Here is a 16,081-nt window from a genome sequence, read left to right on the forward strand (position 1 = left end):
TGGCCTGGAGCTGAAAGCACAGTGCTGCGACTCCCTGTAGTCTGCCACAAAAATCATAAAAGGAGCGCAAGACGGCCTCCTCCCAGCAAAATGCTAACTAAACCCAGAGTCTGCTGTTTACACTCCATCTCTTAGCCTGTGCTCTGCTGAACACTTGTGGTTTTATTTCTCCTTTATGCACCACCCTAGCTGAAGCTCGAGTGCTGCACTGACCTGACGCCTCGCACAGACGTGCCGCTGAAGTTCCACTCGTGTATCCCCTTGTTCTGCAGGACAGAAGAGAAGGAATGACATCATTTCTGCACATATGATGACACAGTGAGTTTCAATTTCTAATAATGGGTAACAAGGAAAATAACACAAATAACAAGGAAATAATCCACAGAGTAAAGAAAACTGTAGTCATCATCATCATCATCATCTGTCTAGTTTTATTATCACCTTTACTGTACAATAATGTAAAGCAGTGTAATGTTGCCATGGTGACTGGCAGCACAGTCGATACTGATCAAACACACCACAACCAGCTCAAAGATGCAGCAGTCTTTATTGTAGATGGTCACCTTGTCATCAGGAGCGACGTGCCAGATAGACACCGTGTTGTCATCCACGTCTTTGTTTATGGATAAATATGAAGGCTGGTACACTTTAGTGGGCTCCAATATCAACACCTGTCGAAAGTATGAATACACAAGTTTTTAATATTAGAAAAAAAGTCTTCGGAAAATGTCAATTTGATGCTTTAGGTGTGCTCACTTACAGGGAATCGTACAGAGGAGACATCTTTCTTGGTCGCCTCCACCAGGAAGTCCATCCAGAAGTCCATCAGCTCCTGTTTGGAAGCCGGCTGCTCCCCGCTGGGCTTTTTAAAGTGCTGGTAAATCAAGATGGTCTCCACCAGCGAGTGCAGATACCTGGAACCAACCACAGTAACTACACATCGGCTTCTATTGTATGAAATCAATGAGCAACACAAATACATTTTGAGGCCGCCATATTAACTGAAAGAAACACAGATGGCCACCGCGGCCTCATGGGAAAGCAAACTTCAGATCACACAGTGACACAGGAGCAGTTGGTGATGGAGGTGGTCTCGAGTGTGTGTTTTTTTGTGTTCTCACCAGATGGGGGCTTTGAGTTTGAAGAGTTTCTCAGACGCCTGGATGACCCTGGTGTTGTCGCAGGCCAGGATACTGGCGCCCAGGAAGAAGCCCACATCCCAGTAACTCTGCAGCTTGTCCAGGCTGCCTTTTTTACCCAGCAGGCTGCTCAGCTTAACTCCTGGGAACGAGATAGTAAACATATTTGTACACAACTGGAGCAACAAAAGGTCAAATATTGGATGTGCCACAACCTGTCAAGTCTTTACTCTTTATGTTATTTTATGCATCTGCGGCTACACTTTGTCTGCAGAAACTGTCATTTGGAGGGTGGGGTTAATTTATGTTTCCCACATTCCCCAGCTCCTCTGAGCCTCAGATTTCACAGGAAAGAAAAAAACACACAATACAGACCAGGCTACATTACACCCTTTGCCTTTTGAGAACAGAAAGTGAAACACCACCCTATAAAAGTTATATTTATATATATTACAGCATCAATCCTAACAGATTAAACTACAGAGCTGTAGTTTCCTGGTTTATCCACATAGGTGTGTTTTTCAACTGACAGTGTGCCACCTGCAAGGCACCAACGTTTAGCAGGCAGTCACATACTTCCCTCCAGACCAAAACAAATCTAACAGGAAGAGGAAGGAGGATATTACACTTAAATTTAAGGCCAGATTTTTTAGGATTAGTAGATTACACAGACACAGAGCAAGATTATCTCCAATTATTGTTCACTTAATAACAGCAGCTCAGTCAGATAATAATAAGAATATATTACAATGATAAAGTGGGGATTTTAACATTAAATTAAGTCTACATATAATATCATCTTATCATCAACATTAAACTGACTGGTTTCCTCCATGACAAAATAGAACAGGTGCAGTTTTTTCATTTTTTTTGAAGGTCCTGATACTGATATTTTTTTATCTTTATTTTATCGTAAAAACAAATGTGGCCCTAAATAAAAAAAAAATAAAAATTATAATATTTTTCTAGGTTAGTTGCTCCAAAATGTTCAGCAGTCACTCAGGGTGTTTTTAACTCTTCTTTTTTTACTCCCTTTCAGCCCTCTAAACGAATTCAGATCGATGATTTTTTGCATATATTTGAACTTTCCACCCTTTTTGTGCTCATATGTAATGAATAGCTCTATTTTCCTTATAATTGTGCACTAATTTAACCAGAAAACACAGGAGGAGGCAAGCATAGCAGCAGATATTTTGCTTCAAACTACCCAGAATTCAGTGCACAGGGGGTCTGGGAGCTCTAGAGGACCTGGTGTGAACAGAAAGAGGACTGAGGCGACAACAATGCTGAACTACACCAGAAAGACCCCGTTCACACTGGGGAAATAAAACTGGCTAGAGCGGGACTCAGGCCATATCTGGATATACACTCAACAAAAATATAAACGCAACACTTTTGTTTTTGCTCCCATGTTTCATGAGATGGACTTGAAGATCTAAACTTCATTCCAGATACACAATATTACCATTCCTCTCAAACATTGTTCACAAATCTGTCTAAATGTGTGATAGTGAGCACTTCTGCTTTGCTGAGATAATCCATCCCACCTCACAGGTGTGCCACATCAAGATGCTGATCTGACATCATGATTAGTGCACAGGTGTACCTTAAACTGCCCACAATAAAAGGCCACCCTGAAATGTGCATTTTGTTTCTGCTTTATTGGCGGTCTGGGGACTCAGAACCAGTCAGTATCTGGTGTGACCACCATTTGCCTCATGCAGTGCAACACATCTTCTTCGCATAGAGTTTATCAGATTGTCTATTGTGGCCTGTGGAATGTTGGTCCACTCCTCTTCAATGGCTGTGCGAAGTTGCTGGATATTAGTGGGAACTGGTGCACGCTGTCGTATACGCCGGTCAAGCACATCCCAAACATGTTCAATGGGTGACATGTCCGGTGAGTATGCTGGCCATGCAAGAACTGGGACATTTTCAGCTTCCAAGAATTGTGTACAGATCCTTGCAACATGGGGCCATGCATTATCTTGCTGAAACATGAGGTGATGTTCATGGATGTATGGCACAACAATGGGCCTCAGGATCTCATCACGGTATCTCTGTGCATTCAAAATGCCATCAATAAAATGCACCTGTGTTCTTCGTCCATAACAGATGCCTGCCCATACCATGACCCCACCACCACCATGGGCCACTCGATCCACAACATTGACATCAGCAAAGCGCTCACCCACACGACGCCACACACGCTGTCTGCCATCTGCCCTGAACAATGTAAACCGAGATTCATCCGTGAAGAGAACACCTCTCCAACGTGCTAGACGCCATCGAATGTGAGCATTTGCCCACTCAAGTCTGTTACGGCGACGATCTGGAGTCAGGTTAAGACCCCGATGAGGACGACGAGCATGCAGTTGAGCTTCCCTGAGACGGTTTCTGACAGTTTGTGCAGAAATTGTTTGGTTATGCAAACCAATTGTTTCAGCAGCTGTCTGAGTGGCTGGTCTCAGACGATCTCGGAGGTGAACCTGCTGGATGTGGAGGTCCTGGGCTGGTGTGGTTACTCGTGGTCTGCGGTTGTGAGGCCGGTTGGATGTACTGCCATATTCTCTGAAACGCCTTTGGAGACGGCTTATGGTGGAGAAATGAACATTCAATGCACGAGCAACAGATCTGGTTGACATTCCTGCTGTCAGCATGCCAATTGCAAGCTCCCTCAATGCTTGTGGCATCTGTGGCATTTTGCTGTGAGACAAAACTGCACATTTCAGGGTGGCCTTTTATTGTGGGCAGTTTGAGGTACACCTGTGCACTAATCATGATGTCAGATCAGCATCTTGATGTGGCACACCTGTGAGGTGGGATGGATTATCTCAGCAAAGCAGAAGTGCTCACTATCACACATTTAGACAGATTTGTGAACAATGTTTGAGAGGAATGGTAATATTGTGTATCTGGAATGAAGTTTAGATCTTCAAGTCCATCTCATGAAACATGGGAGCAAAAACAAAAGTGTTGCGTTTATATTTTTGTTGAGTGTATGTATGGATAGTTTTTTTCTGAGTCTGAACAACGTGAATCCGGATATATCCGGACTGATTTCAATCCAACACTCAAAGGTGGATCTAGCCGGATTGGCTCAAATGTGGCTCAGGTCTGAACGCAAATGCAGCTAGCGAATCCTGCTAGCGGCATGATACTTCCGGTTTACAGGGACAGTGTCCGGGTCGCTTAAAAAAGCCGTATGTAAACAGGATTGACTTTATCCAGTGTGAACGAGGCCAAAGAGAACCTGGTTCTCTTTGTAATAAACTCACAGTGTGAACACATTTTGGTCCACTTAAAGAGGACTGAGTTCAGATCTTTTAAAAGGGACCAGGTGTGAAAACACCCTCAAGGAGTTTGTCCACTTGTTGTTTTTTTACTAGAAACAGCTGCCTGCTGCTGCTAGAAATAGGAGCTGATGAGAGCACATAATACCGAAACGATCAGCTGAAAGATGCGAAAATGCCCTAAGGAATTTGCAGGGGTTCAATCTCAGAGGGTGATTAGCATCAAACGTCCTGTTTAATAAAAAAGCTCCACACAAAGACACAAGACGCACAAACATCCAGCCTGGCTCTCTACTCACCAACTTTACGAAGCTCAAAAGACGTGTCAAACTGGTGTCCCGCAGCCAGCAGCAGAACGGCGTAGTTGATACCAGAGTGTAGTGTCGGCTCTGACTCGAAGCCCTTTTTAAACCTGAAAGAGAGAAAAAAAATTAAAAAATGAGCCCAACAAACAGTGTTCCTCCAAGAAATGCGTCATTCCAAATCCCAAGCATCTCCGAGAGAAAACGGATAGCTGCACATAGGGCTCCCATCCTCTGGCTCTCTGAGACACTTTGAGAGAGAAAAAACAATTACAGCCATATTGAGTTGGGGCCACAGAACGACAAACAGCGACTGTGAGTGCCTCCATAAAACAAAAAATAAATCATTTATTTAATGAGCAATCTGTTCTGCGGAGGGAAGGCGTGTGAACGTTATTAGAAGCCTGCGCCAAGTTGTGGCATTGAGCTGAAAATAACAGGCAGATGGGCGCTTGATTATCTAAGCAGCATAGATATGAGATCTTAAAAACTATTTCCAGATTAAGACAATCACCAGCATGACAGTGTTATTATTAGGGTCCGAGCATGAAACGAGCGAAGGCCCTATTGTAATTGTAATGTTTATTTAGGGCCCGAGCACCGCGTGGTTTATTATTATTATTAGGGCACCGAGTGGTGAGAAGGCCCTATTGTAATTGTAGTGTTTTTTATTATTATTAGGGCCCGAGCACTGCTGTGGAGTACATGAATTAGCCTAATTCAAATAAAAAAAAGTCTGTCCATGACAGATTTTCATTACCTTCCTGATAACACCTTTTAACAACTGCAGCGCTGATGGCATCATTCATGCTAAATGCATTTTTTTACCCTTCAAAAACATCTCTAATGATATTTATAGGTGACTCAGTGTCTCACACATGCACACATCCTGTCTCACCATTGTGCGCTGCTGTCTCGGCTCTGGGTGTCAGTAAAGTGAGATTCCAGGAACATGTCCTTGTAGATCCGCCCCACCATGCAGTAGATGTCCGATGCTACCTGCTCCTCGCCCTCCACCAGCGGCAGCATTATGTCCAAGGCTTTCTGTCTATCACCCGGCAGGTTCCTCCTACACAAAGACAACACACACACAAAAAATATTTTCGATCACCTACATATTCTGTAAATCACATCATCAATGGATAGATTTGGAACAGAACAATAGAGAAACTCCACAGATTGTGTTTAGAAGAACAGTAGCCGTGTGGGTGCACATGTGTTTGCGTGCAAGTAGCTAGGGAACAGTTGCACGGCCTTTGTTGTAGGGAAAGTGATAGCTGGCACGGAGGAGGCCATTAGCAGCCCTGCTTAAATTACAGAGGACACCGAGTTCAATAAAAGAATCAGGACTCTTATTTAGCACGGTGAAACTCAGACTGTACTGAAGGCTATCATTCAGCTACTGCAGGTTATAACTGAACTGTAAGGACATTATCTGAGGGCTTATTCATTAGAAAATGAACTCTTCAGGTGTTAATTACTTAAATTACATGTCTGTCCATGAAAGCTGTCATACTTATTAATTAAACATTAAACTGATTTAATGATCTAACTCTTGCACATAATTCTACCTTTTTATTAGTACACCTAAATTACTATAGAAAGGCAAAGCCCCTTCACTGTCCTATTTAAAAAAAAAACATATCGGTATAACTGGTTGTTGCTCTGCCTATATCACATGCTTCATTTCTCTGATTGGTTTTTCAGATTATTGATTACAACTGATGACAGAGCATCAAAATCTACAAACCCATGATCACAGCTTATAAACGTAGCATCCACCTTAGCTTCAGTTGTCCTATAGACTTCCACAGTTTTGCTTTAGCACACGGCAAAGCGGTGTAAGTCTGTCTTCTTCAACCAATCATTTTGTCAAAAGGGCGGGAGTCATAACCATGGTAACTGAGAAACCAAACCATGAAGGAATGAGGAAGCAGAGGCTGTGAAACTTCAACTCAGGCTTCATAATGACACCTAACTGACATTAACTAAACCTGCCCCCTAGTTGAACCCTGAGTATGACTCTCCCGTCCGTCCCACATGCTAAATGTCCCTGCTGATGACCGACTTTTGCCATACACGGGATGTGATCAGTCTTCCTGGTCATGTGTCCAGTATGTAATGAGATGGGATAGGCCATGTTGGTTGTGTGTTTGTTTTCCTCCCCCTTTCCTGACAAGCTCAGTCTGCTCTGATGGTCAGCTCCAAAGGCCTGAATATTTCAGTGTGTACAAAATCAAGTGCAGGATGAGTCATCATTTGTGACACTATGGTGTGACTTTAAGTCTCATGCAACAGCCCTGGTGTTAAATATCCAACAGGGTGGGTAGATTTGCTTTTGACATTGGTCTAGGCTCAGGTCTGAACGCAAATGCAGCTAGCAAATCCTGCTAGCGACGTGATACTTCTGGTTCATGGGGACAGTGTCCGGGTTGCGTACAAAAGCTGTATGTAAACAACCATCAAACTATGACAGCTTTGCTTCGTTAGACAGGGCTACAAAGGAATAAACTGCTTTTTGAACTGAAAAAAAGAAAAAACGAGACAAAAAAAACGCACGATGCATGCGCACACGTGGTCCTACCACGGCCTGAACAGACTTTGTATATTACAAGGCACCACCTAGCGGTTTGGAGGACCACAAACAAGCCGGATTAAGCCGGATTAAGCGTGGACACGCGTGTGTGATTTGAAAATAGGTCTGAATGTATCCACTTTAAAGGCTATCCAGATACAATCCTGCTCTAGCTGGATTGACTTTCTGTGTGAACAGTGCCTAAGTGACTTACAGGTTTGTTTATAAAATAGCTCCTTATACAGACCATCTTAATGGCTGCCATTTCTTTGATATGCACTAACGTAGCCACACACATGACAGCAGGGTAAGGCCCAGCCGATCACATGGCCATATGTGGCACAGTAGGACCAGAGCCCTTGATATAAGCAATCAGAATCAGAATATCAAGGGCTTTGGGACAGGAAAATATCTATTGGTAGGACACCAGAAAAAAAACAGAATTTAACCCTTCCTGCACACTGTAAATCTGTTTTTCCAAAGGGGATCGAATTATTGGCGGGGACAACTTAGTAATCGCTGGACATTGGTGGGGACCCAATAAAAGGGCTTTCAAAAGTAGAGTCATATTCAGGTCAAATATGTGTCTTGTGTATTAATTGCAGCAGCAGTTTAAGTTTATTAAAGCATTTAATCCTGCTGGTCAACAAACCATATATCTACAAAGGTGTCTATAAGCTTCAAAAAACATCTGATTCCTAGTTATTATGCTAATGTATTCTGAGCGCACGTCCTCTGTTGGGGGAATCTTTGTTTCACGGTACAGCGTGACATTTTAATCAGCCTGGTCTTTATTTAAGAAAACGTGTGATAGTCATGAAGAGAATCCTACTAAACATAACACAGCTGCCCCTGCAAGGTGCCAAGGTTAAATAAAACATATGAGCTGACAGCTATTACTATGGAGGCCAGCCCAGAGGGAAGAGCACAACCTGCTCACTCCCTTCCTTGTGCTTCCTTTCTTTCTTCTCTCCAGAGTGCTGATGATGGGTAGAGGAGATTCTTTCCTCGCTTTTCCTGTCAGGCTCTCAGCAGCATCCAACATTCACATGCTTGAGGCTAAAGCCACTTTAACCTGACAGATTCATTTAGCTTTTACTTTCAGATCACTTACTGTGCACTAAACATTGATAATAATCTCAGTGCACGCTACTGAGTCAGAGCTGAAGGAAAAAATTCATTCAGTTTCACAACAGCAACACACACTGGACGGGCATTTGTGTGCAAGCTCATTAAGTCCTCCTGAAGACCTCTTACAGCTGTGTCACAACGTCTTGTCAATCCTCGCAACAGAACTTAAAGATTCATCTCAGAATTACGTGGAAGCTGCTTTTTATTGCTGTTAGAGGCAGTCGCACCATGAAACCCGCAGGAAGTTTACTAGAAAGGCAGCTGGTGAGAAAAACAGGCAGCCAAAACCTCCTGTGGTGTGCATCTCCTGTCTTTGCCTGAGAAGAGCACATGTGTATTACTGCTGCTCGGGCACATGATGCCAAGTTACGTTTACTGGTAATAAAGGAACTAACTCATACAAAAAAAGCTTGGGATGCTGTATATGTAGAAGAAACCCAATTTTAACAGGGGGGGGGGTTATTAGGTTTTTTATTTATTGTTAACACAATCAAGGCATAGTTGTTGAAAAAAGAAAAGGCAGCAGGAACTCATACAAGCAACAAAGGACTACACAGAACAACAGCATCTCTGAACGCACAACAACCTTGAAGCAGATGGAGTACAGCAGCAGAAGGACACACTGGCTGACGCTCCTGACAGCTAAGAACAGCAAGCTGAGGCCACAATTTACACAGACTCGCCAACACTGGCCAATAGGACTGTAAAAAAAACACTTCCTGGTCTTTTTTTCTGGTGCCAGAGAATTTAGTGTAAACAACATAAAGCATGGATCCATCCTGCCTTGTATCAGCAAGTTCCGGCTGCTGTTGCAGCTGTAATGTTGTAGGGGAAATTTTCCTGGCACACTTTGGGCCCCTTAGTACCAATTGAGGCAAAAAGCTAAGTGAGCATTGTTGCTGAGCCTGTCCACCCCTTTATGAGCACAGTGTACTATCTTCTGATGGATCGTTCACAAAGCTCACATCATCCCAAAAACCCATCAGTCAGAATAGCTGCACTCATTTTTTGTTTTATAGTAAGTTCTGGGTGCTAAACCGGCCTGTAGTCCAGTCCTGTCACCCACTGAAAACATTTAAAACCGTGATTTTCACACTCAAAACATTCGCATTCATTTTTTTTTTTTATTGCACTGTACACAGTGTGTCTATTTGTATAGACACAGTTATTGTGTCATCTTACCGATTCAGTGCAAAGGCGTAGTGGAACTTCACATGTGGATGAGCCATGGGGTCAAAGGTTGGAAGCTTCTCCAGAGTCTCCACCAGCTTCACGATGGACTCGTAATCCTAGACGACGAGTAAAGGACACGTTGATTAGACATTGCTGTGCTTTCACCGTGAGTTCGAAAACTAAAGGGAAGCCTTTCAGATGTCTTAACACAGACACCGACTTCAATAATTGAGTGGCCTCTTCATCGCATTTTTGTTTCTTACACTAGCCTACACAGTCAATATACCCAATGCATGTTGAATAATTCAGCACATCCTCAATGCTTGTTGTTCTAATGAATGATTTATGAGCCACTGCCTATGGTGAGTGGGAGGATCTGTATGTGAGTGCTACTGCCAAGACTAAAGAGCGGGAAGGGCGGCAGATTTAAAGGGAGCAAAGGGAGTAAACAAGGAACCATGAGCCTGCCTCCGCCCTGTTGTTCGTTATGAGGCTGAGCACAGTTGTGTTGTCCGTACCCTATGTGGGTAAATGGTCTATATAGTGCTTTTCTACCTGCTCAGAGCACTTTACACTACTTCACATATACCCCTTTCGTGCACACAAGCCCACATTCACACACCAGTGGGAGCAACTTGTCCAAGGACACATTGGCCTGCAGCCAGGGCAGGTGATCGAACCACCGACCTCCCAGCAAGGGGTATTATTTGTCTGCTTTGAGCAACACTGCTGCTCAGTCAGTGCACATTTAACGGCTGTACCTGGATGTCCCTGTACGTCAGCAGCAGGTTGATGACGACATCCACTGAAAGGCACTCCACGTTGTCCAGACGTTGCTGGATTCGGCTCAGCTCTGCGGCCAGCTCCTTGCCCGTGTACAGCTCCCGAGCCTTACGGATCTCGTTCAGGATGGTCTCACGGAAATACTGACTGCAGTAACAAACACATATACGTGCATGTAAGAGATTACACGTAACATTGCAATGCACCTAGAAGCATATTGTGTTATTGTGCTAACTATAAAAAGCGGCAATTCACGCCAACATTTGTTTAAAGATAAACATTTTCCAGACACAAAGTCATTCATTTCCTGCATTGTGGCGCCGTTTCTCATAATGTCTGATCATTCTTTGGTAAGAGGTGAGACATTTTGTTCTTGTTTTAAATGAGCTTTTAGCAGAAATCGGTCATAGATTTTGATTAAACTAAATAAACTTCTAGTCAGTTTGACTGATAAATGACTACTGAAGAGGCAGAGAACCTGAAGAAGACCTTTACAGACAGTATAGCTTGAATACGTTGGTCTCTAGCAGACGAAACCCAAATCGAGGGGAACCTGCCTGTAAACCTGCGTCACTTGGAGCTGAAGAAGAACTAACTGGCTGCTGTTTTGTCTGCTGGCAGGAGAGTCAACAATATTACCACAGCAACTAAGACAAAGATTTTTTGTTTTTTTCAAAATGTAGTCAAAGTTGATGAACGCACACGAAAAAAATAATTACAGTGACTAAAGCAAGAATGAGTATGGGTATAATAAGGCCTCTTCTGTTCAAACACCTGCACACTGATTCTTCTCCTCACACTATAAATGCTTTCTTCCTGATCTCTGATCTGGGATTTATGTGTCAACCTTCACCTGACTGTGTGCAATAAATCACTCACACATTGTTTCCCTTGTGTAACCTTTTGCATATTTTAAAGGGCATTTCCAACAAAAGTAATGCATTCAGAGACACCTCTGTTGGCAGGAATGCCTTTAAATAGATGCCTTTGCTTCCTCATAATCAAACCCAAATGCTCTGCTGGTAGTATTAATAAGAAAGAAAGAAAGAAAAGAAAAAAAAATCAGGGTCATTAACACTTCAATAAGCCACGCAAAGGCAAAAAAATAGATAAAATAAATATCCTACCCAAAACCCCAGCAGTGATATAGCTAGCTATGGTTTGCAAAAAATCTCCATGTGTTTGTATTTTTATTCAAGTTCCATCCATCCATCTTCAACCGCTTATCCGGGGTCGGGTTGCAGGGGCAGCAGTCTAAGCAGGGACGTCCAGACTTCCCTCTCACCGGACATTACTTCCAGCTCTTCTGGGGGAATCCCGAGGCGTTCCCAGGGAGGCATCCAGGAGGCATCCGAAACAGATGCCAGAGCCACCTCAGCTGACTCCTCTCAATGTAATAAAGCAGCGGCTCTACTCAGAGCTCCTCACCCTATCTCTAAGGGAGCACCCAGCCACCTTTCTTATTCGAGTAGTGAAAATGTGCATTCACTCTGATAACTTAGCATCTTAGTAGCCTGCTGATATTAGCTTAGCAAATCAACAATGCAGCTAGATGCCTAGATGCTGATTAGCAGAAATTGTGTGATTTGGCAACACACCAAACACAACAGTACCTTTACAGCTACTACAAATCATACGTAGAGTTTGGATTAATTATTAATGTTCAATATACAACGGCCAACAACAGGAGGAACAGAATGCATATTGCAGATTTTTCATAAGCATCATCCAAACATTGCGTTTTCTACATCTAAATAAGTTCTTCTATTAAAGAAGAAGGCCTGAATTAAAGTGAAGTGAGTTTGACTTGCCACAGGGGTGAATGTTACCAATAGCTTTTCAATTATAGTTGATGAAAAACGTGATGAGCAATCTATGGCAGAAATCGGAGTCTGGGTCCGGTTTACTCACTGGGAGTTGGCCTCTGACACTTTGAGCAGCTGGATGAAGCGGTCTAGCAGGGGCATGCAGATGGGCCCCAGCAGCATCTCGAAGCTGGGCTGCATCAGCTCAGTCAGACCCTTCATCAGGCTGCTGTCACAGCAGTACACCTTGTTGTGGGGCGTCACCATGTATGGGATGAAGGTGTAGTTTGCTGAGCATGTCTGTGAATGTGAGAGAAAACGGATCAGAATTATACATTTTAATATCAGAAGACGCTGTGGGATTGGTGTGAAGAGGCAAAAGGGACGTTTAAGCCAAATGTGGGTGTATCGTTGAAAAAAATAAGGATTACATCCAATGAACACAGACTTTATTATATATTAATGATAATACTGTTGTTCAGTTCAAATGTTCTGTAAATCATTGTACAGGGAGGAAGCAGTTTGCCTTGGGAAGTCTGAGCTGCTTCCCCAAAGCTTCATCATTGATCTGTCTGCACACACACAATAGTGTTTATGTGACCTTGTCTTTAGTTTCTAAACAGGCAGCAGCAGACAGGAGAGCTGTGATGATGGTGACAGCCTAATTAGAAGCTGTGCTCTCTTTCAACCACAGCTTACATTCCACTTGTTCATGCAGGAGAGAAAATTGTGCAGAAACCAAAGCTGCAAAGCTCTCATGTCTGCTTCACTGTTAGCTAGCACCTAAAGTCTTTATTTACTTAGCTCAAATTCTAGACATTTGCTCTTTGTTTTTTGTTTTAATTCTTCAGTCTCTCCATTCTCCTGTTGTCCGTCACTGCTGAATAAACAAAAGACAAAACACGTGTGTGTGTGTGTGTGGCGTTTACAGAGGCGCAGGAAATCTGCTAACCTAAAGTAGTTAAAGAATTTCCCCTCGGGGATAAATAAAGTAATTCTGATTCTGATTCTGAAAGGGCTGAGGTCTTTTCAAGGAGAGCTATTCCCAGACTGAGGAGCTGCTACCCATCCTTTAATATTCTATCACGCTTTCAGCTTTGAGAAAAGACATACTGCTGCTCTCAGCACCAGCAGAAAGAGAAAAAAAAGGAAGTGAAAGGAAGGTGCAGTGTTGAAGCAATGAAAGCCATCCTCTGATAACTACTTCCTCCTGTGCAACAGCTTTTCATGACATCATCAGCTCCTGCAGCAGCGGTGATGCATGACTGTCAAAAATAAACCTGTGACCCCTGCCTCTGTTAGATGTAGCCAGACAGGTTGCTAAATCTTAAAGCTATATTTAGCCCCTCCATGTGTGTGTGTGTGTGCAGTGCCATCACAGGGATCACATGGCAGGTTTGTTTTCACAGGCCGATGCATATTTCAGGGGTCATCTGAAGCTCACCTGCACTGGCCATTTACAGGTAACAGGTAACAGGTTTCTGAGCTGAAACACACGTGACAACCCCGGCTCATGGGGGAATCTGGTGAATGTGACTGAGAGTGAGTCAGTTTTTCAGCCAGTGAGTCATCTTGTTTAGTCCATCTGTAGTTACAACAGGATCGTACAGGAGAAGCGCTACTCTCTCACCTTCACACACACAAACTGCAGCTTAATTCTAGTTTACATGTGGGAAGCACACACTTCAGGCTGTGGCAGGTTGTACCCAACAAAACCAACACAGAGGACCAAATCTGTATGTAATTACACTAATTGGATATGCAGAAACAGAGGATGATTACCTGGATTTCAATTATCCTGGTAGGCAGTTAAATGTACTTTGTTAAAGACAATTAGCAACACATGCTTTTCTGAGAGCAGAGAATAATCAGGCACCTTTGCACCTGCCCCAGCAGAATTGTCACTACACGGAGACCACATGACACAATCTATGATGTGATCTGACAATAAACTCCAAAGGACCAAGCTGACAGCTCACCTGGTCCTGAAGTCTCTACAACAATCTACTACTCCTAAGCAAGAGCTTGACTCTGTGAGCATGGATCAGATCTGGATCTGTAGACCAAAGGCCAACCCAAAAAGAGGAATCACCAAGAGTCACATACATGTTGCGCAGCCAGGACCACATCATAAAAAAACTTAAGTAAGAATCAAAAATCAAGATGGATGATCTGGTTTGCGTGTGATTTGAGTTGTTTATGCCTGATATTAAGAACCTGAATATGCATGTTTTTTTCCACCACTCTCAACATGCTCATAGTCTTATTTTCTACATAATGCCAGAACAGAGGGGAGATTTACATCTGGTACATGGTAAAGACACATACACTATATGGACAAAAGCATGTGGACAACCAACCACCATTATGTGCTTGCTGGCTCCCTGTACAGCCCATTCATCATCTATGATGTTTTTCCACAGCAAACAGGGATGATCATTTCTTTGAGCTTTCTGGTTGAAACAGCTAAAGACAAACCAGAACATGGTGTCGCCTTTATTTTTGGTCCAAGTTTTTTTACTGCAGGATGTGGAGGAGACCAAAAACAGAGCTAAGAGAAAGGACTTATTTATTAGGTGGTCGTAAACAGCACATATTATAGTACATATATTGTATTTAAGGTCGAAAGGTCATGCTTTAGATTGTATCATGCAAGACGTAGGTCAGGAGTGACTTCAGGAACTAAAGATGGGAAAACATTATTGTGGAAATGGAAATAAATGATCAAAAAGTCCACTTTAAATGCTTTTTACCAGTGCAGAGGGCATTAATAGGAGCAGGAAAGAGAGAGAACAAAGAGAGAAAGGAGTGCACATAAAAAGAGAGACAGAGCCGTGAGTTCACACTCTAATACTGCGAGTGATAATCAGCTCTCCTCGCGCAGTGCGTGTCAGTGTCAGAGAACAGTGCGTTTCATGCAGCCCAGGCCACATCCTTCTACTCTGAAAAGCCACTTAAGATAGAACTAAGCCTTTCATCTGGCTCCTGAACATGGACTCCTGGCCTCTATGTGCTAAACAACACAGCCAGAGACCAATTAGTGCATCAACAGTATCAACGAAATGCGTCTTCCAGTGCATAAATCTATGACAGACTGACTGTTCTGCAGGCAGCATCTGAGGCAGTTAAGAACAGGATTTCCTTAGCTTTTAAGGCAGCGCTGCATTTGAATGCTGCAGTTTTTGCAAGTCAAATTTTCAAAATGCTTGTGCACCTTTTTTTTTTTTTTATAAATGCAGATCCCGCCTCACCACATGTCACGAAACAGCTGTCATCTGAGAAACCCATCTTGAAAGTGGAAGAGAACATTTTTACATGAAACCGAACGTTTATCACAGCTTTCAAACAAAAATAAAAAAGCACCAGAGAGAGAGAGAGAAGGCAACCTTTAACAACACAGAGAGGAGGCAACATAAGGCACTGTTCACTGCACGTTGTAAAAAAAAAAAAAAAAAAAAAAACATATTCTTTGCAACACATAATATGTGTGATGTGTGAGCAATGGGTGAGTAATGTGTGAAAAGCAAGAGGAAAAGCAAATGTTTTGTGTACTTACAGTGTTCTTCTGGCAAATGATCTCCTGAAAGAAGAGAGAAAAGAGAAGAAAACATTCAAAGAAGATCATTTTTTCCTGGGGAGGGGGTTCAAATATAACAATCCTGGAAGAGTAAATTCAGTGCATCACTACAGAGACAGCCAACATGTTCTTTGTAGGAATTTTGGTGGTTGTTTAACAGCTGAATGGATGGAGAAAAGAGCAAAGTAGATGCATTATGGAAAAAAGCACAGTGAGAAGTATCTTTAACTGTTCATGCACAATGTTTTTCCTTCACACATACACAACAACAATAATGGCTGCTGCGCTTTGTGCTGTTTTCCT

The 16,081-nt window shown here is 42.9% G+C and overlaps 1 protein-coding gene across 1 annotated transcript in view; it reads right to left on the reverse strand.

The window, feature by feature from the left end:
- The window catches only part of LOC114428537 (mitogen-activated protein kinase kinase kinase 5-like), a 49,744-nt gene that overhangs the window by 15,427 nt on the left and 18,236 nt on the right, over window positions 1-16,081 (reverse strand). The window contains exons 3-12 of the mRNA XM_028397048.1: window positions 15,758-15,781; window positions 12,308-12,501; window positions 10,375-10,543; window positions 9,623-9,729; window positions 5,633-5,803; window positions 4,732-4,844; window positions 1,122-1,281; window positions 761-914; window positions 564-671; window positions 214-266 (exon numbers count right to left, since the gene is read on the reverse strand). Of these exons, the coding sequence (XP_028252849.1) occupies window positions 214-266; window positions 564-671; window positions 761-914; window positions 1,122-1,281; window positions 4,732-4,844; window positions 5,633-5,803; window positions 9,623-9,729; window positions 10,375-10,543; window positions 12,308-12,501; window positions 15,758-15,781 (1,253 nt within the window). The remainder of the gene's footprint in view (window positions 1-213; window positions 267-563; window positions 672-760; window positions 915-1,121; window positions 1,282-4,731; window positions 4,845-5,632; window positions 5,804-9,622; window positions 9,730-10,374; window positions 10,544-12,307; window positions 12,502-15,757; window positions 15,782-16,081) is intronic.

This window comes from Parambassis ranga, chromosome 24 (assembly GCF_900634625.1).
Source record: "Parambassis ranga chromosome 24, fParRan2.1, whole genome shotgun sequence".
Classification (NCBI taxonomy): Eukaryota; Metazoa; Chordata; class Actinopteri; family Ambassidae; genus Parambassis; species Parambassis ranga.